Raw genomic sequence first — 25434 nt, 5'->3', positions numbered from 1 at the left:
TGGTTGGTTGGTAAGTGATAAACTTCTACATCGTTCAACTGATCGTGATGAAACTTGACATGTATAAGTAATTTTTCATAGATAAGGTTTTTAGGCAATCAATTTTTCTGTAACTCGCCACTAGATGGCGCTGTAGAACAATTTTTTTGAAAGCACTGTTCTATAACGCTGTGCACGTCTAAGTTCGTTGATTCTGATTCTGTCAAAACAAAATGAGAGGTAGAAGGCTATAATAGTCTGGGTCACAAGATCCTTTTTTTGGACCTTTTGGCTGAGGGCACCGAAAATTATGATTATGATTCGAATTGGAATAACCTCTAGCCAATTTTTGAAAAATTTCAAGAGAGGCTCGAAAAATTGGAAAAAATTGTAAACAAAAATTGTAAAAAAAAGAAGGTTTGGGTTTTTGCAAATATCTCCGAAAATATTCGAAATTTGAAAACATATCCTTAAAGAGGAGGAAATTTTCTAGTAAAAGGTCTCATCTCCCGGAACTCTATCACCATTATTTATAATTTTAATTAGAGGTGAAAATAGCGCTAAAAGAGAGCAATGCGCGTCCCGCACGCGCTGACTGATAAAGACCTTTGAACAATAAAAAATATTTTGTTCCATTAAATATCATCATTAAGAAAAAAATCACGTTCCTTCTAGATACTTGAATAAACGAAAATCCATAGAAAAATGTTTTTCCCGTAATCATTTTATTAGATATACTTTAGTTAATTACCTAACTTTTACAAGTTTTAAATTCATATAAACTAAACTAAACTTTTCTTGAAAGCCTTCAAAAAAGACTTCCGTTGGAAAACTTCAAAAAATTTTATTTTCCACTTTGTTATCAATAATCAAGGAGGTGAAAAGTGAAAAATTCAATTGAACCAATGAAAAAAATATTTTTTTTCAATATTCAAATTTATTCGTATTCTTATTATTTGAAGTTACATAAAAATTGTTCTTCATAACTTTTACCTCTATTTGTTTAAAAAAATCGTTGTAAACAAATGTATTGTCTATGAAATATTTGAAATTTTTTTGGGGAGAATTTTATCAGTGATGAATATTATGATTTTCAAAAACAAAATCGTTTCTTAAAAAAGTTGTTGATCCTTAAAAACGTATTTCTTGAATAAACAATTTTGTTGCTACTAATTATGAATATTAAGGAAGGGTTTTTATAATCATAATTTCTATTTCTCTTTGATATTCTAAAAAAAACTTTTTTTCAATTCACATTTTCTTTATTTATATAATAAACAATTCGTTTTCAATAAAATAATTTTTACGATATATTTTTTTGAATACTACCAAAAAAACAAAAACAACCATGTCTTATTCCTTGTGTAAAAAAATGTTTCCCTATTTTTTACAATTTTTTTAATATTTTTCTTTTTTTACACAAAAAGTGACAGATTATTGTTTTTGATTTTTGTAGTATTTGAAAAATATATAGCAAAAATTGATTTTTACTGAACAAATTGTTTATTAATTAAATGAAGAAAATATAAATTGAAAAAAAATTTTTTTTAGAATATCAAAGAGAAATAGAAATTATGATTTTTAAAAAACGATTTTGTTACTAAAAATCATAATATTCATCACTGATAAAAATCCCCCCCAAAAAATTTGAAATATATTATAAACAATATACATCATTTTATAACAAATTTTTGAACAAATAGAGCAAATCATTTTTATGTAACTTCAGATAATAAGGATATGAATAAATTTGAATATTGAAAAAAAAATTGTTCATTGCTTCAATTGAATTTTTCACTTTTTAACGTCTTTGATTATTGATAAAGTGTGAAATTAAAATTTCAAGTTTCCAACGGGAGTCGTTTTTGAAGGCTTTCAAGAAGAGTTCCAAGAGGCGAACAAAACAAAAACAAAACAAAAACAAAATTATCATGGTTTTTATGTAAATTTAAAACTTATAAAAATTAGTTACTTAACTAAAGTGTATCTAATAAAATAATTACGGGAAAAATTTTTTCTATGGATTTTCGTCTATTCAAGTGCCTAGAAAGTAAGTGATTTTTTTCTTAATAATGATAGTTAATGAGTTTAAATAATTTTTCTTGTTCAAAGGTCCGTATCGGTCAGCACGTGCGCTCTTTGAGGATCTTTCTTCAAATTTCGAATATCTTTAATATTTTCCGAGATAATTGCAAGAAACCAAACCCCATTTTTTTACTAAATTGTTTAAAACTTCTGCAATTTTTTCGAGCACCTCTTGAAATTTTTCAAAAACTTGCCAGAAGTCATTGTGAATCGAATGAATCCTGGATCATTTTGGGAGATAGAAGGCTATAAGGACCGTATCATTAAAACTGCGATCACATATGGACTCTCACTTCGTATCGTCCAACTGGTGCTACTAATCACACGTTGAAAGGTTAGAACCTCGTTAAGCTAATTGCACACACACACCGATTTTGGACGGCCGACTTTGTACTGGTCGTCCAAATTCTAATAGTGAACCACATGTAGGAACGGGACCTTGCACACACGCCGACCTGTGATCGTCGCCGGTAAAATACCGGCGCATACTCACCGGTTTTTTACCGACCATTCCAGTCTCGAATGCTCGATGAAATTGTAGTTACTACGCATTAACTTCGTTCTGGTAGTGCTTGCTAATTACGACAACAAAGCAACTGATTGTTTGACCGATAAGAATCCGGTGAGTGTGCAAGCACCCGCTACCAATAAAATATCGGCCGATTTTATACTGGCCGTCCAAAATCGGTGTGTGTGCAACTAGCGTTAGTCCTCAGCTCGCACAAGTTTCGACTTCTGAGGGTTGTCTGTCGTATGGGTGCGATAGCTGGTTAACGGATAAACAGATTCTAACAGATTTAACAGAATTGTTCTATTTTAATTTCATACTCACCGAATGTATCTGTGAAAGTAATGTTTGAGAATGTTGAATTTTTTTTCGTTCCTCTTCTCCTTGAAGAATACATAAGTAACAAGAACTCCACCTACTATCAGAAAGGTATCGCAGGCCAAATTCCCACTAGCAAAAATCATGCTGAAAGAGGAGTTTGTGAACTGAAAAAATAGTCAGATTTCGAAAATTAATATTGTTCGAATGAAACAGTTTCGTTTGATTATTCTTATGCTGTTTTCAATTAGTAATTTGGTAGTTTTATAAACGTATTGTGAAAATTGTTATAAGAATTTATATTAATAGTTGGACTGAAAGGTCCGCAGGCTAACATAGAATACATGTTTTTGATGAAGTTTGATTTTATCATTCAATATAGTCAAGGCCGTAGCCATTAGGGATCAAGGGGGATTGATCCCCCCTAAAGTTCTACAAACAACGGCCATCCAAAAATTATATCAAATACAACGATTGACTTGTTTAAACATAACAGGAGTTTCATTGTCAATCACCTTCAAACAAATAACAGGAGTTATGAGAATAACACCAACCGCGGCAATGGAATTAATTACTGGTCTGACCCCTCTGGACCTGTACATTAAGAAGGTTGTGTTAATGGCCATGTTACGATTGCACACGGCTGGTGTAAACCTCGAAGTGGGAATGGGTTAATTGAGGCTAAGCTTATGGTGAGAAGCGCACACTGCGCAACCTCTGCTGCAGGCAACCGTGATGCAATTGAACCCAGGTTTGTGTTTAATACACCTTGCAAAATACAAATAAAACGGAACTAGTCAAACGTTACCCCCATGCTCAATCCCTAAAGAGATGGGATGGAATCAAAGGATCACCAGGATCACCCTCGGCGTCCCTGGTAAGCTGGCGCTGAAGAATTATCTAGCGATGACCAGGAAAACTCTACGCCAGTGAGATTTCTGACTGGCCACTGTCGACAAGAAAACACTTCCATAATATGGGGCTAGTGGACACACCTCTATGCAGGATGTGTGAACAGGAAGATGAAACTGTCAGGCATGTCCTATGCGAGCTATGAGTTATCGTCAATAAGAGAGTGTGTGTTCGACGAGTCTTGGCCTACACTTGCCGATATAACGGCCGATATAACACATGCCAATATAACAGGTTACTACTAGTAACCTGTTTACCTTCCTGGAAAGGACAGGATCGACGATGACTTAGGAGGACGACTCCTTGGGAGGATGTATAATGGGTCACATTGGCCTAAGTGCTGACGGCCTACACTCACCCTCCCTACTCTACAGATACAGATACTATTGAAATTATAAACTCCGTTAGAAATTCTATCAAGTCCTTGGCAAAACGAACTAAGTGTTTGAAAGAGAATATTGAAAAATACTTTCCCGAAACACAATGGGAAAACCTTATGGCAATGTGCGTACAAACTTGCAAAGATCTTGGCGAAACTACTTGTTTCCACATGCACCCCTGAAAGGACTTTCTCTTCTCTGAACTGCCTAAAAACTCATTTAAGAAACTCCACAAGCCAGGAACGACTAAACGGTTTGTCGTTAATGTCAATCCATCGTAGAATTGACATCGACACCGAGGAGGTAATTGATTTGTTTGCTGCAAAGAAAGCTAAAAAATTGAATTTGATTTCGTTAAAAGATGTTAATATTTCTGTAATGGTTTTCTAATAAATATATATGATTATGTAACACAATTTTTCTACTGTTCCACCAAACCAAACCCCCCCGAAATTGTTTTCTGGCTACGGCCTTGAATATAGTTGCCATCGAGAGTGACACAACGGTTATAGGATTATACAATTTTTGATACTTTTTCATAGTAGGATTTGTTTTCATCCTCCAAATAGGGCTTAGTTCCGACGATCGATACTAATTTTTTCCAGCGAACAATCTCTTGAGGTCTGAGAACAGGAACGAGTCGCTGTGGACCAGATCTATAGAATACCTACGGTGGCTGTGGAAAAAATTCGAAACCCAATTCATACAGTTTTGCCATCGCCTTAATTTTTTTTTGTGATGCACTGTTTGGAACCTTTTTTTTAATAATAATATGCTTTGGTGTACCTAGTAATTAATATTATTGGAGTTTTTTCCCAACACCAAACCGTTATTTTAAAACCCCGACACGTGTTTCGATCACCAAGTGATCATCTTCAAGAGGAAGATCAAACTTTGATCAAACAGTTTCATCTTCCTCTTGAAGATGATCACTTGGTGATCGAAACACGTGTCGAGGTGTTGAAATAACGGTTTGGTGTTGGGAAAAAACTGCAGTAATATTCACTTTTCAACAGTTGATTTTCCTGGTGCAAAGTCCGAATAAGGTTTATCAAGCCAAGCCTTAGCTTCAACAGTATTTTTTTACCAAAAATCAATGCTTTATTAGCACACGAATTTCCTTTCCATCCATTTTCTTCAAACTAACAAAAGTTGCTTCACTCAAAGTGATCCATCACACAAATTAATAGTCCGACAGCTGTGAAATTTGTACACGTGTCTTTCGAAGGTGAGGGTTGACTAAAAATCATGGATTCGATTCTAGTAGCGCCATATGTGTGTTAGCCTACGAACATTTTAGCCCACCTAATATTTCGGCTACTGAATAAGCTATTCAAAAAAGCTGATATTATTTCCAACTTCCCACTTTTAATGTTCATAGAAGATTTTTTAAATTCAATACAAGTCTATCTGTTACTTTCTATCGTTGCCTTTTTTGCTGTAGCACAGGTTCTGAATTGTTTAACACGTAAAAATGGTTTGAATTATTTCAAAGAATTTACTTTTCAGAATGTAAAAAAGGTTCATTACTGAGGATTCAACAAAGGGAAACTTGTACCTAATTCACTGCCGATATTGAATTATTTTTTAGCGGCAGTACATTTCAATAGGATTTGTTTTACCTGCTATGAAATAATTGCAAGCTAATTATTAATAGATAGATATTTTTAATCTTTGACTAATATTTATAATTTTCCCAGAGGGTTAAAAATACTTTGGACCTTTGATGAGAAAGTATTATTATTTCAACTTATTTAATATCAAAATTAGGAACTGAAAGAATCTAGATGAATCGTATCATAATTGTTTAGTAAATTATTTTTTTCAAACAGGAACATTGCAAGTGCGATAATTGTTGAATAACAAATCTGGAAATTTTTGAAGCTATTTCTGAAAGGCACCAGAATAGATTTTCTTTGGAAAAATAAGAAAGTTGTTATTTTTCAATCAGTTATCAACAATTTACTTAGGTTAAAAATAAAAAAAAAGCTTCATTATTCATTGGATTTTTTTAAAATTATTACTATCGATCTGTTTTTCATGATCAGAAGCTACATGAAAATAAATTGAAAATTTGTATCTGCTATTGTTTGAATTATTATTATAAACAAATGTGTTGCTTATAAGATACTTGAATGTTTTTTCAAAACATGACCTTTGGTGCGAATTATAATACAAAAAAAAATCGTTTTTTGAAAAAAAAAGTTAAATTGCTCAAAAACAGATTTGTTAATTGACATTTTTTCTACCACTTGTAATTAATATTGAGTACCCATTTTTTTCAATCAAAATTCATGTTGTTCTTGAATCACTGCAAAACAATTGGTTTTATTTGAATTTTCATGTTTATTCAACAAACAATTTGTTTTTATATATTTTTTTCTCTTTCTACAAAATGTAACAGAAACAATCTTTTATTATTTCTTGAGAAAAAAATTCAGTCATATTTTATATCGAATTTTAAATATTCTGTTCTTCTTCACTCCATCATTCTCAGCTGATTTTTTATGTTTAAATTCATTTGAAATTATAAACTAATTTTGAAAAAACTATGACTTATTTATTCTCTATTGATTGAAGAACAAATTCAGCTCAAAATTCAAAACCTCACTCAGTTATCCATTCCATTCAAAGCATTTGTTTATTAAAAAAAATCAGGAAATTGTTTTTTCAATTTTTATGTATAAAAACTCATAAACTATAACAAATATACTTATGATGTACTGTTTGGAACCTTTGGTGTAGTAACATTTATAACAAATATGACTATATCACTCATATAACTTTAATCCGACGTATAAAATTTTAACAGTTCCAAGTATTTGTGATTTCAAATGTATAATGTTATTTAAGCAACATGTTGAGATGTATCAAATAGTTTCTCACTGCCAACTAGAAATGAAGACCTCATCAGAATTCTTGCACACAGCTAATTATTCTGTGAAAAATGCCCCTCATATAGAGGTATAACGTTTTTCAATCATCTTTCCGTAAACCTGAGAGAGCAACTTCTTCAAATCAAAATTGAAAGTATATTTGCAAGACAAATGTTACTATAGTATCAAAGAATTTCTTGATGCAGAATAAAAATGTGTTTGCTCATATTATATTTTTGAATATAAATGTAATAAATATTTTTGGGCATATGTGTAGACATCTATTAAATAGTGTTATTTTAATATTGTTGATTGTAAATTTGTCTGCTATCACACTGTTTTTATTTGTGACGTATCCGATATCATGCTGTATGTGATTTGTAAGGAATGAATAAAGATTATTATTATTTTTTACCAAAGTATGCGCTGGTCAGGCCCTATCCCCCGAAGTCCCGATACATTCGCCGGGAGGGCACGCCAGTATTATCAACCAATGACCACTCCCCACACCGTGGGGTAAGTGATCGTTGGGTCCGAGAATTATGTGCCCTGAGCAAACGCAGTGAGCCAAGAATGACAGCCTTCTGCATCTGTGCGGCTAAGATTTCTGCCTTAGTGCGGCAAGCCGGTATGATTTTGAGATTCTAGAGTAGAGAAGACATCATTCCACCAATGACTCCAATAATCAGAACAACCATCTTGACACAGTGGTCTGGATAGAATCTGCGGAGTTCGAAGAGAACATCTCGATATTTTATCAATTTCTCCTCCTCTTTACGAACGATATTAGTCTCGCCAGTAGCTGAAAACTTCACGACAAATATCGTCTTGCTCTGGTGGTCGAGAAGGACTACATCAGGCTTATTAGCTTGTATAAGCCAGATGGTGGGGAACGAATAGTTTCAATAAATTCGGCAATTCTCGTTCCCCACAACGGATTCAATATCCCCCGGAGCATAGGGCAACACTGGTGTTTCGTCAATACAGTAAGAGTGCCGTAGATGGTTATATAGCACTCTTAGGGCCGCGTTATGTCGATGGATATAGGCCGAGACCGCATATGCTAGACATGCTGATAGCAAGTGCATTCTTGTGTCAAGAAACCATCCTTGTGTCCATGGCATCCCTGTTGTCGGGGGAAGTACAACCATGGAACAGACGATTTCTTGTGACTTCAGGGCCCTAATTCTGTGGAGCGCCCTGCGTGTTTTGATTGACCCCATTGGTGACATGGTGGCATGGCCGTGCCAACGGGTGAGAGAACTGTGACTTCGTTAGTAGGCTGGGAAGGAGCTAATAACCCTGCTGCCGAAGATAGGATACGTAAATCCTAAGATTTTAGGCGGAAAAGACAGCATGCTCCTGATGTGTTTCCCAACACAGAGCATGCAATCTCGCCATGTACCCTCTTCGCGTGGGCTCACTACTCTCGTAGCAATGCATAGGCTTTCTCTTAGCTCATGCGTCCACTCAAAGCGTCCGTTGTCATTGCCAGGATTGTCATCGGTAGGCAAATCATCGTTATGGGCCCCACCACCTTGCCTCTGACCCCTCCGAGCGGGTGGATTGTGGGGGCCCCTTCTTTGATTACTACGAACCAAGTGTTGGGTCTACCGGGTGGTTAGCCCTGTGGACCCACGGTCGGCACCAGAGGGAGCGCCTGGACTGCCGGTCTGGTTTTGCACCAGTTGCTCAGGTAAGTGATGGCGCAACTCACCAAAGGCCAAGGGTGTTAGTGGCCATCCCTGTTTATTATTATTATTACTCATCAATAATTTCAATATTGAAAAGTAGTCTATCATCATGTGGGTGTATGAAAACAGAAAACCATATGGACTTACATCTACAACATCTTTTGAATTGAAAATCGGGCCACTGGTATAAACGGAGTTTGTATGTACGGCAACTATCCAAAGCATACTTATGAATCTCAATCCGTTCAAACTAGAAAGTTCTCCTGAGTTTTTATTCATATGAAATAGTTTTCCAGCATTCGTATAAGTGGAAAAAGTTATGAGGGCGGGATGAGCTGGAACTGAAATGATTAAAATAAAAATATTTCTTTATGTGTTCAATTTCATTCTAGTTCGATTTGATTTATAAACTATAATTTTTTCTATAAGAAATACTTGAATGGCATTTGTGAATCTGCCTTTGATGAATCATACAATTGAAATTACATATTTCATTCTAGAAATTGAGTGTAAGGTGATTGATGCTGAATGAATCGGTTCTTACCTTTATTCTCAGAACAACAGTATATGTCATATGAGGTAGATACTACCATTAGGACCACCACTACGGTCAAACTCGCACTAAAAAAAAGCAACGTTTGGTTTGTATAATTATCAAGATACTACCATGAAATGAAATTGATACTGAAACAGATATAAGTTTCAACGAATGTTTTAAATTCAATTATTGTTCTATTATTGGGTTGTTTAAAAAGTTTTATCAGTTTTTATCAGTCTACTTTGAACTGTAATATCTCCGTGCCTTTGGGAAGTGCCTGGTTGGCTCAGCGGTGTCCAAACACTGTCCTGAATGTCTTCTGTTACCACAGAGGATCCACTTTTCATCACACAGCAAAGAAGAACAGACCTCGAAACGTGACAATTTCTGTCGATCGTTCAAATCGTGGTGCACCCACTTTCCGAGCTTCTGGACCTTTCCAACACGTTTTAAACAATCAAAAACCGCATGGGAGCAGAAGCCTAGTTTTTCCGCCACCCCACACACCGTTTGTGATGGATCAGTCCTCACCAGGGTTCTCAAACCCTCGTCCTGGATTACTGTAGTCTACCACTTCGGGGCTCATCTTCGAGGTTGAAATCTCCGAAGGAAAATTCGCGAACCAACGTAATAGTGCGTTCTTCGACACTATCATTGCCATAAACCTGGTTGATTTTCCGTGCTGTTTCGGCAGAGCATTGACTTCATAGAGAAAAACTGGCTAAAAATCTATCGGGCGTGTCCCCAGGTAGCGGATAGGGGAACGGCCCGGGGACTGGAACCCTGTCCGGGAAGCCAATGTGGCCTTACGGACGGGGTCACCGGAATTCTGGTCAGTGGCAGAAATAAGTAGGGTGAGGGGACAAAACTCCCCAAAAGCCTTTGCAAAACATGCAGCCGTGGGCCAGACTACCCAAGCTAAGGTGTGAGGAATCGTGCCGACAGCTGAATGGCCGCAGGGTGATATGCGGTACGAATGATCCTCTTGGGGAATTGGGCGAAACCTCATTGTAATCAGCCTACCGCTGGTAATGCTGGCTTTGCCAGAGGTGACCAACTGTGTCCTTGCTACTCGTAGGAACACACATTAATGAAACAAACACAAAAACAGAAACAACAAAAACAAAAACTAATCCCGAAGCTGGACAGAAGTGCTCATCTCAATCTAAGGCGGTGGCTGGGGATGAACAGAAATGTCCAACACAATCTACTGCGTGGAATGAGGCTGGACATAGCAGATCACCTCGTGATGTAATACAAAGGCCAAGGCGTAAGCGCATTTGCGGCGCCGGGGCCAAAAGGAGAAAGAGAGCGGAAGAGGTAGGAGTGGCAGCAACTATAAGTGCACCCTCCTCCTCCCCCACTCCACCTCCAACAGCAAGGGCACTTCCTGCAGCGGGAGCCAAGAGCTCCGCTTTGAATAAAGGCAAGGAACCGGCTGACACTGCAGGAAACCTTCTTCACTTGTGCACCTCCACAGAGGGAACTCCAAGAAGGTTGAAGAAGCCGCGCAACAAGCCGCTGCACTTCCCAAACCCTTCGCGGTGGCCCCTGTGAGGCACCTCAAGGTCTCCAAAGAGAGTGTGTGTTCGGCGAGTCTTGGCCTACACCTGCCAATATAAAGGAGATGTCTCCTAATGACCTCCTAGTCCACCTTCCTGGAAAGGATAATAACCTAGGAGGACAACTCCTCGGGAGGATGTACAATGGGTCACATGTGGCCTAAGTGCTGTGGGTCTACACTTACCTTCCCTACTCTACAGATACAGAGATACAGATGGAGCTACAAAAACATGTGCTAGTAAAACTGACAAAATTTTTTGAAACAATTTCATAAATATCCACTTCGAGGAACAAGAGAATATGCTGAGTCATTCTGGCAAAGAGTGAAAGTTTCGAAGCTTATTCGAGAACCAAGACAGTGCTCAGATTTTTGTTCAATAATGATAATAATAATTGCTTTTATTGATAGGAAACAAAATACAGAAAAAAAATATATATGTTACGGGCAACGTGATTAACTGGGCATTATTAATGAGGACCGGCAATTATTAATAATGTCCAAGAGCGATGGGCAAAGTGATTAATTTATCACTTTGACCGGCCATTATCAATAATGCCCGACGGCCCGTGGTCCATGTAATGAGTCAGTGTTTGAGATAGCTTGAATTTATCACTTGCACCGGGCAGTATGGATAATTATTTACTTGTAGCCGGGCAATGTGATGAATTGGTACACGGCAAACCTCTTCATAGCCAATCTTAAGGTAGGTTTAAAATCAGTCTGGCCCTCATTTGACGGGTTAACGGAGATAGTAAGTGAAGATGACCTTGAGACAATGTTAAGAGATGGCGATTCCGGTGAAGGTCAAAACGTAATTGTGGACACAGCGGATGATGCCGTAAACGAAGACAGCGATAACATAGATGAAAACTCAGCCGCTGTTGGTGGTTCTATTTCTGTTACGATTGAACCTAAACCCCGTTCCAAACTAGAACAACAATCTGACGATATTCAACCAGAAAATCAGCAACCTACTTTGGAGATAATTAATGAAAACTCTCGACCAGACAATCAACAGCCTTCTGAACTGGAACAACATTCTGCCGATAGTCTACCAGAAAATCAGCAACCCACTGTGAGTGTGGACATAATGAATGAAAACTCGCGAGCAGACGATCAACAGCTTTCTGCCAATATGAGCAATGAAAAGGAAAATTCTGATGATAAAAAGGCTGCATCTTTACTCAACGCAAAATCAAACGAAATTGGGAAGGCTCGTAACGCTGTTAATTGATAAGCAAGCCGAAAAAATATTGGCGCGTTCAAATGTAAAATTTCCTATTGCAGAAATAGGCCAAAGCGTTTGCGTAAGGATACCAGATTTATATCGAGCCAAGATGGATAATCGTAATATAATTGCTATTATTATATCTGTCGAAAAAGAAAAACTTTACAAACTTGGAACTAAACACGGTATTTTAAACCAATTGTACTCCAGAAATGAGTTTACTGAGTGTAAAGAAAAGTTCATTTCGATCGACGATGGTCCAAAAGTTGATATTACTCTTCGAGAATGTGATCGAAGAGACTCTCATTTTGATGGACAAGGCTTCCAGCATTGTAACTGTAGTGGTGACAGCAATTCAAAACGTTGTAAATGCAAGAAATCAAACATTCTTTGCAATTCCAAATGTCACAAAAACTCATCTCGCAAGAATAAATAATTCTAAACTCAATAACTTTCTTGCGCAGTCCTTAATTATTAGATATTTCTGTTGATTTTTCTCAGTTTACTAATTTTTAAACTATTGTTTTTGAGTAATATTTTTATCAAAACAAAAGTAGGTAACTACTGATGTTATTACATTTTTAACTATTTATTTTTCAACTACTATGTTCAATAGTTTATTTTTTGTTAACTTTTCATGAAAATTTTGTAAGTTTTTTTCATTCAATAAACAAAAACAGTACAGTTCACCTATTTTATTACTTTGCCCAAGATAGGGTGGGCATTATTCATAATGGCCGGGAAAAGTGATTAATCATGCTGTTTTAATCACATTGCCCAATTGAGTCGGGCATTATGAATACAGACCGGCAATTATTGATAGTGCCCGGACTTATCGAAATGCCCGTAACATATATACAAAAATATAAACTCCTATCAAATGGTAGGATTCAATTTCTGACCATGTTACAGAGAAATCGCAACATGAGCAGACCTTGCTCAGTATGCTCATATCAAATGGATACCTACATGCCAAAAATAGCCTCTGTTGTCAATCGGGGATACACGTCATCTATTGTTTGACATGCCACGGATTCAAAATTTATGAATTCAGGTTGCATATCATTCAATATAACCAATACATCATCATCAGAACAGTTGCTGGGAATACATATGGCCCATGTTGGATCGCCAACCAAACTCACTCCAGTTGATATGATAGATATGAGATTTCTCCAGTATATCTGAAAAACAATCAAAACTGTGTTGACCCTTGTTCGGAGTCCAGATTCAAAATTTTTCATGAGATATGAAATGAAATGTTTTATTCAAATAAGGTACATCCTAATAAAATATAACAATGATAATAATGTTTACATTAATAAACGTATAAACACAATAATAAAAAAAAATCTACTAATATTTGATGATAAGTACCACCTACAATAATTAAAAATGAAAAAAAACATAATAATGTGGTATCACCCTAATGGTCTCTTAAATGGTTTAATAAATTTCTTTTAAACAGAATAAGACTGGTAGAAAATTCACGTTTTAGGGAACAACTTGTTTATATTTTTCTGAGTACAATCACTGTTTGCAAGCAAGTGTTTTTTGAGTACTCGATTCCATTTCTGACACAGAAATCGCCAAACACGCAAAATACTTCTAACTTTTATGCATCTCACCATCAAAATGGACGATAGCAAGTGAAAAGCGATCGTTCAGACTAGGGCTGGAACCACCGACTAACACGGTAGTCAATTCGAGTGAGTGAACAAAGCACCCACGTCGAACCGCTTGGCTACCTACCGAAACATAAAAAATAAAAAATCGCTGATCGAATTACATGAAAATGGCACAAAATGCATTAGAATTACATCCATTTTGTGTGATTACACTCAAAATGGAGACAATAAAAAGACTCAGAATGTTTGAAATCTGAAAATAAAATTAGAATCTCCTCTATCTGATGGTGGTCATGGTATTTGTTGCTAGTGGATATTTTCCCAGAACAATGTTGTAATAAAAATACTTCATACCGCAGAACTCGACAGTTCATGCACTTAAAATTCAAATTTTCCTGACGGAATTTTGTTAGAGTTCTCGATATTTTATTCAAAAGTAAACAAATTTGTCAGAATTCCACAAAAAATGCGAAATTTTGCTGTATTAGACTCAACACACTGAAATATTAATGTCTTATGAGAGTGATTTTTTTTTAAGGTAACACACTAGGTTCAAATGTAACAAATGTTTTACCATTATAACACTTAGCAGAACAATGTTCCTTTAGAAAAAATGTTGCTTTGAAATTTCACCGTTAAGTGTTTAGAAAAATGCAAATTGTAAATTGATCTAATAACTATACAGGGTCTATCTTAAATGATGTAATTTTTTTTTTAAGGACAGAACACAAGCGCTACAGGAAAATCATTGAGACGCTCTCAGATCGGTGCTTGTGCGAAAGTAGCGATTCACATTGGATTTGAATCGCTGGAGATCAAATCAATTTCGAAAAACGTTCTCATGAAGTTTATTCTACATTAAATCTATCCTTTCTTCGAGCCATCTGCCAATTAGGCGGATGGCCCTCCTCTTGATGGAATCCAGCAACTTCAGAGTATGTTTGGGGGCGGAGCTCCATACATGAGAATAATACTCCAAAGAAGGTCTGATCTGAGTTTTATTAAGCAGTGTTACAAGCATTTGAGAAGCAGCCTTTGCAATTCCAACGAGTTGACTGTGCCAAGACATATTGATGTCCATTTTAACCCCCAACGAACTTATCGAAGCAGAAAGCTGACCTGACATAATTAAATCCGGTTCGGAGACATCCATCTTCTTGGAGAAAACCGATGCCTGGGTTTTTGTGGCATTGAATTGAGCCAATTTAAAATCACTTCAAGATCCTCATTAACATGCAACCTCCTGCTGCCGGTAAAGATGTGCCTTCGTAGCCGATGCCCTGGAATCCACATTGAATGACGAGACAAGTGTGCTGTGGTCAGCAAAGCAATATATTGGTTTCTTGGTTTTTTCCAATAGGTCATTGATATACAATAGAAGGAGGGTTGGAAACAATATGGATCCCTGGGGAACACCAGTGTTGATGGTGAAAGTATTCGAGAGATATCTATCGACGGCCACCTGCAGGGAACGTTCTTACAGGAATCTGAAGAGCCATACACAAAAATGATTCGACAAGCCATAGCATCGAAGTTTGGCCAGTAAACTCATGTCACATACGTTCAAAGGTCTTAGAAATATCAAGCGTAACAACTCTTTACAGCTTTCAGCTTACAGCTTTACAGCTTTCCCGAAAGCCATATTGATGATCGCTCAAGATGTTGGAGCCTTCCAAATATTTGTGGATATGGTGGTTTACGACTTTCTCCATGATTTTTGATATCACTGATACCAAAGCGAGTGGTCTATAGTTATTTGAAAGATTATTTTGCCCCTTTTGGGGCTTGGCTGGACTCGAGCAATCTTCCAACAAGAAGGAAAACTCCTTTTCTTGTAAGACAGGTTGAAAAGTCGGCAAAATACTGATGCGAGTTCATTTGCGTACTTTTTAAGTACGATGACGGCAACTTCATCAGAGTCAGACGCCCTGTTGATATTGAGCTGTTTCAAAATTCGCCTGACTAGACGCTGTCGAAGAGTAATTTCTAGTGGGGGATTCTAGTGTGGGTATAGTGGGTGGTGCCTTTCCCAGAGAATCGACTGTGGAGTGGGACGCAAATTGTTCAGCGAGTAGATTTGCTTTCTCTATGGTTGTTGTTGCGATTGAACCATCCGCTTGTTAGTGGTGGAATGGATTTGGTAAAGTTCTAATTAACAGGTTTAGCTACAGACCAGAAGGATCTAGATCCGTTGGGATTGGCTAGCAGTTCATCCCTAATTTTCTGATTGTGAAGTTTTTTGCTTTCATGTATCCTAAGTTTGCAGCTGTTGCGAGCATTAACAAACCTAGCTTGGTTTTCGGCACTGGGATTTTTGCGCCACTGCCGGTAGGCGAGATTTTTGGAGGCGACAGCTTGCTCCCAATTTTTGTTGAACCAAGGTTTGCCGTTAGAATGTCGTTTCATTGAAAAAAGAATATACAGGGTCCTGCAACAGTGGCGCGGTGTTCCATATCTCAATTCAAGAAACAGATAGGGAATCTAAATTTCTATAATATTACCTTATTGCACGAGCCTGACAAAATAAAAATATTGGCGGTCACACAAGGTGTTCAATTTTTTCTGGGCGGATCCCAACTATGTTTTTTTTAATGTCAACCTATATTTTTTATCGCTTTTTCGGTTTCTACATAGAAAATAAAAAGACACTTCATGTATATCTTCACTTCGAAAATTTTGACGGTTTTCGAGATATCTAGCATGACAGGTTTTTTTTTCCAATATTCGTCACTCAGAATATTTGAAATTATAAAGTTGTGCCAAGTCCAATTGTATTTAATTTTTGGTCAACTATTTTACAGTGGTAACTCTCTCAAACCGTGACCTGTGATATACAGGGTATGAAAAACCGCTTGCCACATATTGTAAATAAAAATTTGCAGAATCTTACTTATTTTAAATGAAACACCCTGTATATTATTAATCCATAAGGAGCGCCAACAAAACCTCTACAAATTTCATTAAGTATTCCCTATGCCTAGGTTCAATAGTACTTCTTAAAAACGCATTTTTTTCGAAAAATGGTCGTTCTTCCTATTTCTACGCCATAAACTCGACGAAAGACTTTTTTCAAAGCGGAATCCATTTAACGACTGATAAGAATGTACAAAAGATATTTTGTTTCAATTTTGTACATTATAGCGGGTCCAAAGAAATATTTTTTTACGAAATAAATGTATGTACCTATCACATTTTTCTAAATGGAAAATAATTTTTTTCATTGGATGCAGAATTTTTTCCATAAATCGTGCAATATCAAACCAAACAAGATTAAATGAAAAAACATTGTGAATATTACTAATTTTTTTTTCATGTTATGGTGTATATTCATGAATTCAGGGCTTAAGTTCTAGATATTTAAATTTGTCAACTGACAAACTACAAAACTAAAAAAGGAAAAGTTTAATGAAGGTTGATGATGAAACTTTTGTAAAATATGTTCGACATGTCTTACATTTTCTTGAATGCAGAGCTGAAGTCTATGTTTGAAAGACTGTTCTATCTTGCGGAAGACAGCTGGTGCAAAGCTGCCAAAAGTCACATATTTTCGGAAGAAGCTGGCGGCTCGGTGGCTCGACGTAAATTGAATGTTCGCATTGCCGAGCACAAGAAACACACACAGCGAGGGGAAACCAGCAAATCAGGAATAGCAGACTATGTTTGGACCCATCAACACAACATCGAGTGGTCCCAAGCTGAGATCTTGCACAGAGAGGAACATTGGTTTAGGAGAAAATTCAAGGAAGCCGCATACATGTTGTCCAACAACCTATTCAGCCAAGCCAGCGTAGAAATACACAACATATGGAAACCCATCATCAAGCGAAAAATGGCCAACTCCCGCCAAAACGGTCATCTCCCACGGAACCAGTGAAGCGGAAAATGGAAAGCGGGGATAAGTGAAAGTACTCGAACGATCTATAAATAGTCATCTCTCGGAGGAATCAGTCCAGTCATCACCCGAAGACGATTGTAGATACTAACAATCGAAACGTTGTGAACTAACGTGACTTGGAATCTCTCCACTTTTTATTTTTATTTTCTTTTTTCATTTCTTTATTTTAATTTATTCAATTGTTCTATTTTTACTTGTATTTTATTTCACTATTATTTCATTTCAGGTTTATTTTGCTTAATATAATTGTTATTTTCAGCCATTCATTTTCAATTCTTCTTTTTATTTGTTTCAGGAATTTCAAATCATTTTATATAATAGACAATGGAAGTCCGAACTAGTGAAATTCATCATGAAACATAGTCAATCACCTTCAAACAAACTTCATTTAGATGATCTCTCACTTCAGCCGAATAGTGAGCAGGTGCACATACATTGTTCCATTCATATGTCCCTGAAAAAATTATGGACCAATTACATATTCTCCAATGATGCCTCCCCAGACATTTATCGATCACCTATGTTGATAGTCCACCTGTCTCAATAAGTGGGGATTTTCTGTCGAATAATAATGGTAATTATGTCGATTCACAAATCCATTTTTATGGAATGTCGATTCATCCGACAATTAAATGGTATTGAAAGAATATTCGTTTCGACGAATTTTTTCCATGGCCCAATTGCAAAATCTCACTCTTTTCTCAAAATCGGTATACAGTAGTATGAGATGGATGAAAGCGATGTTTCTTCAAAAGTCGTTGCACTGATCTCTCATTTATATCCACTATTTCACCAATTTGTCGTTGACTCCTACTAGGATCTTCTTCAACAGCAAGAAGAACTTGCAATTCATTATCTTCATTAGTAGCTGGATTGATGCGCTCATGTTTAGAATAACTGATACATCCGGTTTCAACAAATCGTTTAATCGTTATTTTATTCGCTGAGGTTGTATTAGACCTAAAAAATATGGCACAAATTTCGAGATTATTGAAATTATTGTAATTATTTAAGAACGTTATTTTGCGGTGTAATTCAAAACTTGTTTATCTAGCAACAGGTGATTTTAGGCATGGGGCGATATTTTAAGGAAAGTCTTGGAGAAAAACTATGCTATCAAATGAAGAAATTGCACGGTGTTCTATTTAGAGAATGAATGTGTTATAAACATAATATAAATCTCGATCACAGTCGTCACATATAGATTTCACAGTAAAAAAATCATTGGTATTATGGCGATACAATTGAGAGTTGTCATTTTTAGAAAAAAAAAATAAGAAAAACTATAGGACACGCTATCATGTACAAAATTGAAACGAAATATCTTTCGTACATTCTTCAGTAGTCAAATGGATTTCGCTTTGAAAAAAGTCTTTCGTCGAGTTTATGGCGTAGAAAGAACGACCATTTTTGGAAAAAAATGCTTTTTTAAGAAAAACTATTGAACCTAGCCATAGGGAATACTTGATGAAATTTGTAGAGGTTTCGTTGGCGCTCCTTATGAATCAATAATATACAGGGTGTTCCATTCAAAATAAGGAAGATTCTGCAAACTTTTATTCACAATATGTGGCAAGCGGTTTTTCATACCCTGTATATCACAGGTAGATTTCAAATATATCTTTTGAAAGAGTTACCGAGGTAAAATATTTGACCAAAAAAAATTCAATTGGACTTGGCACAACTTTATAATTTCAAATATTCTGATTGACGAATATTGAAAAAAAAATGTCATGCTAGATATTTCGAAAACCGTCAATATTTTTGAAGTAAAGATATGCATAAAGTGTGTTTTACTTTCTATGTAGAAACCGAAAAAACGATAAAAAATATAGGTTGCCATTTGAAAAAACACAGTCGGGATCCGCCCAGAAAAAATTAAACACGATGTTTGACCGCCAATATTTTTATTTTGTCGACCTCAAGTAATGAGGTAATATTACAGAAATTTAGATTCCTAACTGTTTCCTAAATAGATATATAGAATACCGCGCCACTGTTGCAGGACCCTGTATATGCATCCATGGATGATAGAGTAACTTCTATGACTTGAGAAGCATGAGTTGATGAATCTCTTTAGAGCTGAAACAAACATCTAGTCAGGGGAAATTTCGGAAATGGTTTTGAAAATCCTCCCATTCAGCTGAACTTTAATGCCAAACTTTGCACGGCTAAGATTGTTTCCCAACATTTATCGGTAATAAATGAGTTTATGGTCAGAAGATCCCAATGGAGACTTTACGGTGACTGTAAATTTCTGGATTGGTTGTTAGGTATAGATCCAGATCCAGATCCATCACGGTCAGGAATCCTGGTTGGCTTATTCATAATCTGAGTAAGTCCACTGTTTATTGCAAAAGCCTCAGCTTCGCGACCTTGTTCGTTGTTGATATTTGAGCCATTCGATATTGTGCACATTGAAGTCACCGAATATGGAAATTTCGACACTGGGATTATTGATTCGCAGAAAGTCAATGGTGTTTGCAAGTGAAGAGAATGATGGCTTTTATTGGGAATCGTTTGGTGGCCGATAAACGTAACTAATGAATTTGGTGATCATCTGTGATATTATTTTGAACCACATAACATCAAATTTTCGGGGTTCCAGGATTTCCTCTCGTTTACAGGATATATCGCTTCTGACAAGATATATTCCAAAGTTACGTATGAATCGGGAGTGGAAATCATAGCCAGGATATAGAAAAATGAGGGGGTTTGTTGAAGTACTGACTTTGGTTTCTGTGAGTGCAAGAATATGAGGACTATTTGATTGTAGATGTTGGTGCACTGAGTTTATATTTGAGTTGAGTCCTCTGATGTAGAAATCGATTTTGAAGTTGCTAGTTGGCCTCTTAGCAATTGCAGTTACCGTGCTATTACCCTGTGGACTGCTGCTGACTCTCAGAAATAGTGGTTTTCGAATAACTTCTGCAAGATGATGCCCTTGAGTCAGCTTCCACCCGGAGATCCGATTGGGGAGCTATTTTACCTCCAGAGTATTTTAACCCTAGGAGCGTCATCATGCATTTCTCCTCATATATCCACCCTTGATTTCAAGTGGTGATATTTTATGAATATAAATTCTCATGAACGAACGTGTATCCTAACTTGTTTTGTGAAATTGTGTTGCTGAAAAAGTTTAGGGAAAACTAGCCAAAGTTATGAAACTGAAAAACTGCAAGATACTAACCATATGTAATTTTTTAAAGTACTGGAATAAACCGGAGATGATGAAAATTAATTTTTACATCTGTCGTTTGTGGTTGTGAAGAAATTTCAGGGGATTAAGTTTTGAATATATTTACGATTGATGAACCTTCATCTACAATGAGATGAAAATGATTCTATAAATATCTGACATTATGCTGCATTATTGTTTCTTGACCAAAACCAGCCTGCTCACTCAGTGGTGTGGGCGTGGGAACTCAAAAGAAAAGAAATGTTATATAAAATAAAGGGGCGCCACCCGTTTGATACGGTATTGTGTCGCCAAGAAACTTACCTAAACGGGAAAGAAATATAATCGACAATTATAAATAACAACCGATCATAAATAATCAACACTTAATGTCCAATGAAAAGAATTGATTTACTAGATATCCATTAACCAATACAAGTTGATAACTATGGTTGATAACTGACAACATATCGTTCATATATGAATCTCCAAATATAGCTATAATTGGCTCACAAAATAAAACTATTATTATTATGACATAAGAAAATATGGTCTCATATATTCAGGTGATAATAAAATGTTTATAATTAAGGAAGAGCCTGCACTGGTATTTCTTGGTTTTTGCAGTATCGTAGCAGCAATCCCAGCGGTAGAAATTATAGATAAACTATGAAGAAATACTCGTTTACCGGACGTGTCCTTCTTGCAATATTGTATAAAACAAAATAGACCAAATAGTCCTCACGAATACCGATCCTACGACAATACTTCGGATCTTAGCTTGGCGGGACTTGAGGACTTTTCCTATTTCACCCAGACAATCTATCGTCGAGCAATAAATCGAAAGTGATCTGTGGTGCATTCAAGGAAATGAAAAATCCAAAACTGGAACCCTCAATATTAGAGGGTTCATTTACTCAATAGTAGGTTTCCAAAAGAAAATGATAAGACACAAACTTTCCTTCAGTAGAGTTCAGTGCATAAATCCATAGAAGCAGAAGATTTCAGGATTGGTATCAATTGGAGCATCAAACTAATTCCTATATGATGATTTATATCTGCAATAATCCTCAAATCGACAAAACTTTATAACAATACCAAGTCACAGTATAATTGCTATAAGAACCAGTAGGATCACTTCCATGAAAATGTTGGTCAAGATTTCATTTTTTGCATTTTGGGGCGTAACCTGCTCCTGGGATCAACATTTCAAGCGGCGCAGTAGATCGACAGTGAATTGACAGATATTATGCAGAGTTGCCGGCGCATCGCCAAATATGTGATTTCTACAATTTACTTTCTTTTACAAAATTTTCAGTGGATAATTTCACGCATCCATAATATCTGACCAACGATAACTCTCATAACATCAATTGATACTTCAGATATATCATGTATAATCATCCATATAGGTATTTTAACAAAAATTTTCGGTGTATTGATATATCACAGGATTGTTCAATTTGGCACTTGGCAACAGTGTGCCACATGCCATTCATAGTCTCAAGTTTCAATTTCACGCCTGAATCAAGACTGTTTGGAAAACTTCTTTGGAAAGGTACGTCAACAAAATGGAAATTGTAGGAATCCCACACCCATTCAGTTTCAAAGAACATTTGGAAAAATGTTTTTATTGAATTACTTTGATAGTTCCGAAGGTTCTAATTGTTTGGAAGAATTTGATGGTATTCTAGGAACAATTACTCCAGAACTTGTTCAGGACAATTAATCCAGAACTTGTTCAGGACAGCTCTTTATTGTTACCAAAACCAGAAAAGTTTATGCCTCTAAAAGTCTATACCACTGATTATAAACAGTTGAATATTACAGAAAAGAATGCTATTATGTATATTGGTGGCTACTTCTTAAAAACGTGTTTCGAAAAGCATTCTTGCCATGTATGTAGAGAATATGCACAGGGGCAGAAAGAATTGACAGACGTTACAATATATGCCCATTTTAGAGCATATCAGAATGCACAAAATGATACATTCGGTAATTTACAAATGCCTGAATATAGTTTTGTTGTGTTTCTGAATGCACTGGAAAACATTTTTTGTAATCAGTTCACTGAAAAAGCCACAGATAAAAATGTTGGAAATTCTATTAGAGCGTTGCTTTCTGAAGTTACATTTCACAAACCATGTGAGCATTTTCCGTTAGACTATCTCATATCATTATTCGTAAGAGTGAGAATATTTTATAGCCTGAAATTCATTAATAGAGATTTGAGAAGCACCAAAACAAGAAAACCTTGTAGTAAGCTACTGACTGTCAATCACTGGTAGATGCTATAAAGTATTCCCAAATTATTATTTTCATTTTTAAATGTATCCATTCAATTATCTAAATGTTCCTGTAATAACAATGAAATAATATTTTCATCATCGTCATACTTATTCTAATTTACTACCGTAGGTTTGGCCGTTGTTTGAATGACTTCACTGACTCGACACCTTTTATAGTGGGGGAGAGTCTCACAGTTCAAATTCAAACCTGCCACACAAATTTTTTACTTACGTAGAAGCAGTGACAGTAAGGGAGAGCGGTAACAAATATTAATTTATTTTATTTATTATGATATGTGGATATTTCATACTTGCTAAAAATACATATGTAACTGTTTTGATAAAAACCCGAATTTAAAAAAAAAATGCTTTATTGAATAAGATTTAAGGTTGTTAGACATTCATCGTTTTTCCCATTTTCTCTTCAAATGTCACTTCTATTCTATCACTTTTTTTGGAATTGACTTAATAAAAATCGTATCCGAGTTTATGTAGAGCAGTATATAAAAGATTCATGTGTCGAGCAGTGTATATACACTGAACACGACTCGGCCAGTTGCGCGGGGGATCCAGCGCAGTAAAAACTTCATACCATCAACATCAAAGTGCCGACATCGAAGTGATCCTACTGGTTCTGATATAGCTATATACTGTGACCAAGTCATAGGTACCGATTCCACAAATAGAAATTTGTCATTAGATGATATTTATCAGAATTTTTATCATCATATTGAACAGAGACGTTTTCAAACTCTTGCATTTTCCTTTTTGACATGTATCAATTTGGATTTTGAAACTGATCATTACGTTTTTTACCTCTTTTATTTGTAATTAACGTTACTGAAGTTTCGTCCTATAAGGACATTTTCAAAGAACAGAAAAAAACATATGAAAGTGGCAATCACACCACATGCTAGGTTATCCGATTTCCTTTTCAATGCCAAAAATAAAGTGGACAAGTTGGAGAAATTTGGAGTTTAAAAGTTCAAGTGTCCGGACTGTAATAGTGTTTTTTCACTACTAACCTGAGAAATTGCTATTATTTACTCCATTCCCCTAACAAGAATTGATATTTATCACCCTTGGTAAATAATGATGATAAAAAAACACCTAGGTAAATAATGAGAACAATTCTATAATTTTAAAGATATTCACAGAAACTTTTGTTAACTTAAATTATCAATTAGAAATAGGAAATTGAACACTGGAAATACGCTTGAAAATTATTTGAAATTATAATTAATTGTACAATTGTGACAAATCATGTGTATTCCAGCATTTCCTGTATTAATGTAATTAACATTTGGACTTGGTAAATTCACTTCTGTGTTACAAACAATCCTCGTATTGGGTACATTACATTTTTGCACTAATTCGGCGATTCTCTTCTTATCAGCTATTGAATCCTCAATATATCCTTCAGCCACTGCAGCCGACTTCCACCCACCGTGCCGTTTCAGGCTTAGTAAGTCTCCTCCGTTTTCTGCGAGAAGTGTTGCCGAGCTACGTCTTAGAGAATGACCAGTATAACACTCAGGATTTTCTTATTTGAGATAAATAGCCACGACATATTGTACTTTACTAATAGTATTGTGCCCAATATTTTGTTTGATATGTTTATCTTTACGGTATATAAGAAATAGTTTTGTAGTGTCAGTTGGCCTATTAGTTAGTAATTTTTAATAACATTAGCCCATTGCAGCTCAACAACAACAAACTTCCTTGATGTTCTGTTCTTTGAATAAGGAATATTTATTATGATAGTAATATCATCGCAAACATCTAAATCGTCTAGGAGCATATTGCATAATTTATCTGTTCTGCAGGCACCGGCAACACCAATTACAATAACAGCCTTAACATCATTCCATTAAAAAATTAAAATAAAAAAGTAGTATACCTTTTTTGATAAATATTCGTCATCAGGAGCTTCAACTATAAATTTGTCAATTTCTTCCTTTGTAAATACTTTTGATTTCTTAGGTTTATAATGACTGTTTTTTCGTTTTAAAAATGCTAAAACTTGAAAAACTTTGCAATGTCAATATTTTCTTTTATTGCAAGTGTCGATTTTAGCATGGAATAATTTGCGCACAATGTCGACCCCTGTTTTCCTTCAGATTTCTATTTGAAATACGCTAATGAAACATTTTCTGTTACTTTAGCAACTTTCCTTTCTTCACACCATGTTTTCAGTTGGTTATATGCATTCATGTACAGTCTCTTTGATTTTTCTGGCAATAAATCACTACTTGTACTAGTTGTCACCACTCTAACTTCAGGCGGGGTACACATCATCTCTAAATCATCGTAACTTGAATTTTCACCCATTTTTCAATTAATTATATTGACGTTTTACCTAT

General features: G+C 35.8%; 1 protein-coding gene across 3 annotated transcripts in view; it reads right to left on the bottom strand.

Annotated features, from left to right (window-relative positions):
- The window catches only part of LOC141479869 (nose resistant to fluoxetine protein 6-like), a 95628-nt gene that overhangs the window by 55441 nt on the left and 14753 nt on the right, over nt 1–25434 (bottom strand). For all 3 annotated transcript variants that reach the window (XR_012465210.1, XR_012465209.1, XM_074174105.1), the window contains exons 3-6: nt 13052–13266; nt 9297–9373; nt 8900–9093; nt 2897–3057 (exon numbers count right to left, since the gene is read on the bottom strand). Coding sequence is in view for 1 of the 3 variants with exons in the window: in XM_074174105.1 (XP_074030206.1) it covers nt 2897–3057; nt 8900–9093; nt 9297–9373; nt 13052–13266 (647 nt within the window). In the remaining 2 variants the exon portion in view is untranslated. The remainder of the gene's footprint in view (nt 1–2896; nt 3058–8899; nt 9094–9296; nt 9374–13051; nt 13267–25434) is intronic.

The sequence above is a fragment of the Leptinotarsa decemlineata genome, unplaced genomic scaffold, assembly GCF_025532065.1.
Source record: "Leptinotarsa decemlineata unplaced genomic scaffold, Ldec_3_MD MMD2_tig00000505_RagTag_RagTag, whole genome shotgun sequence".
Lineage (NCBI taxonomy): Eukaryota > Metazoa > Arthropoda > Insecta > Coleoptera > Chrysomelidae > Leptinotarsa > Leptinotarsa decemlineata.
The sequence above is the reverse complement of the archived record's forward strand: the minus strand, read 5'-3'. Positions and strand labels throughout refer to the sequence as shown.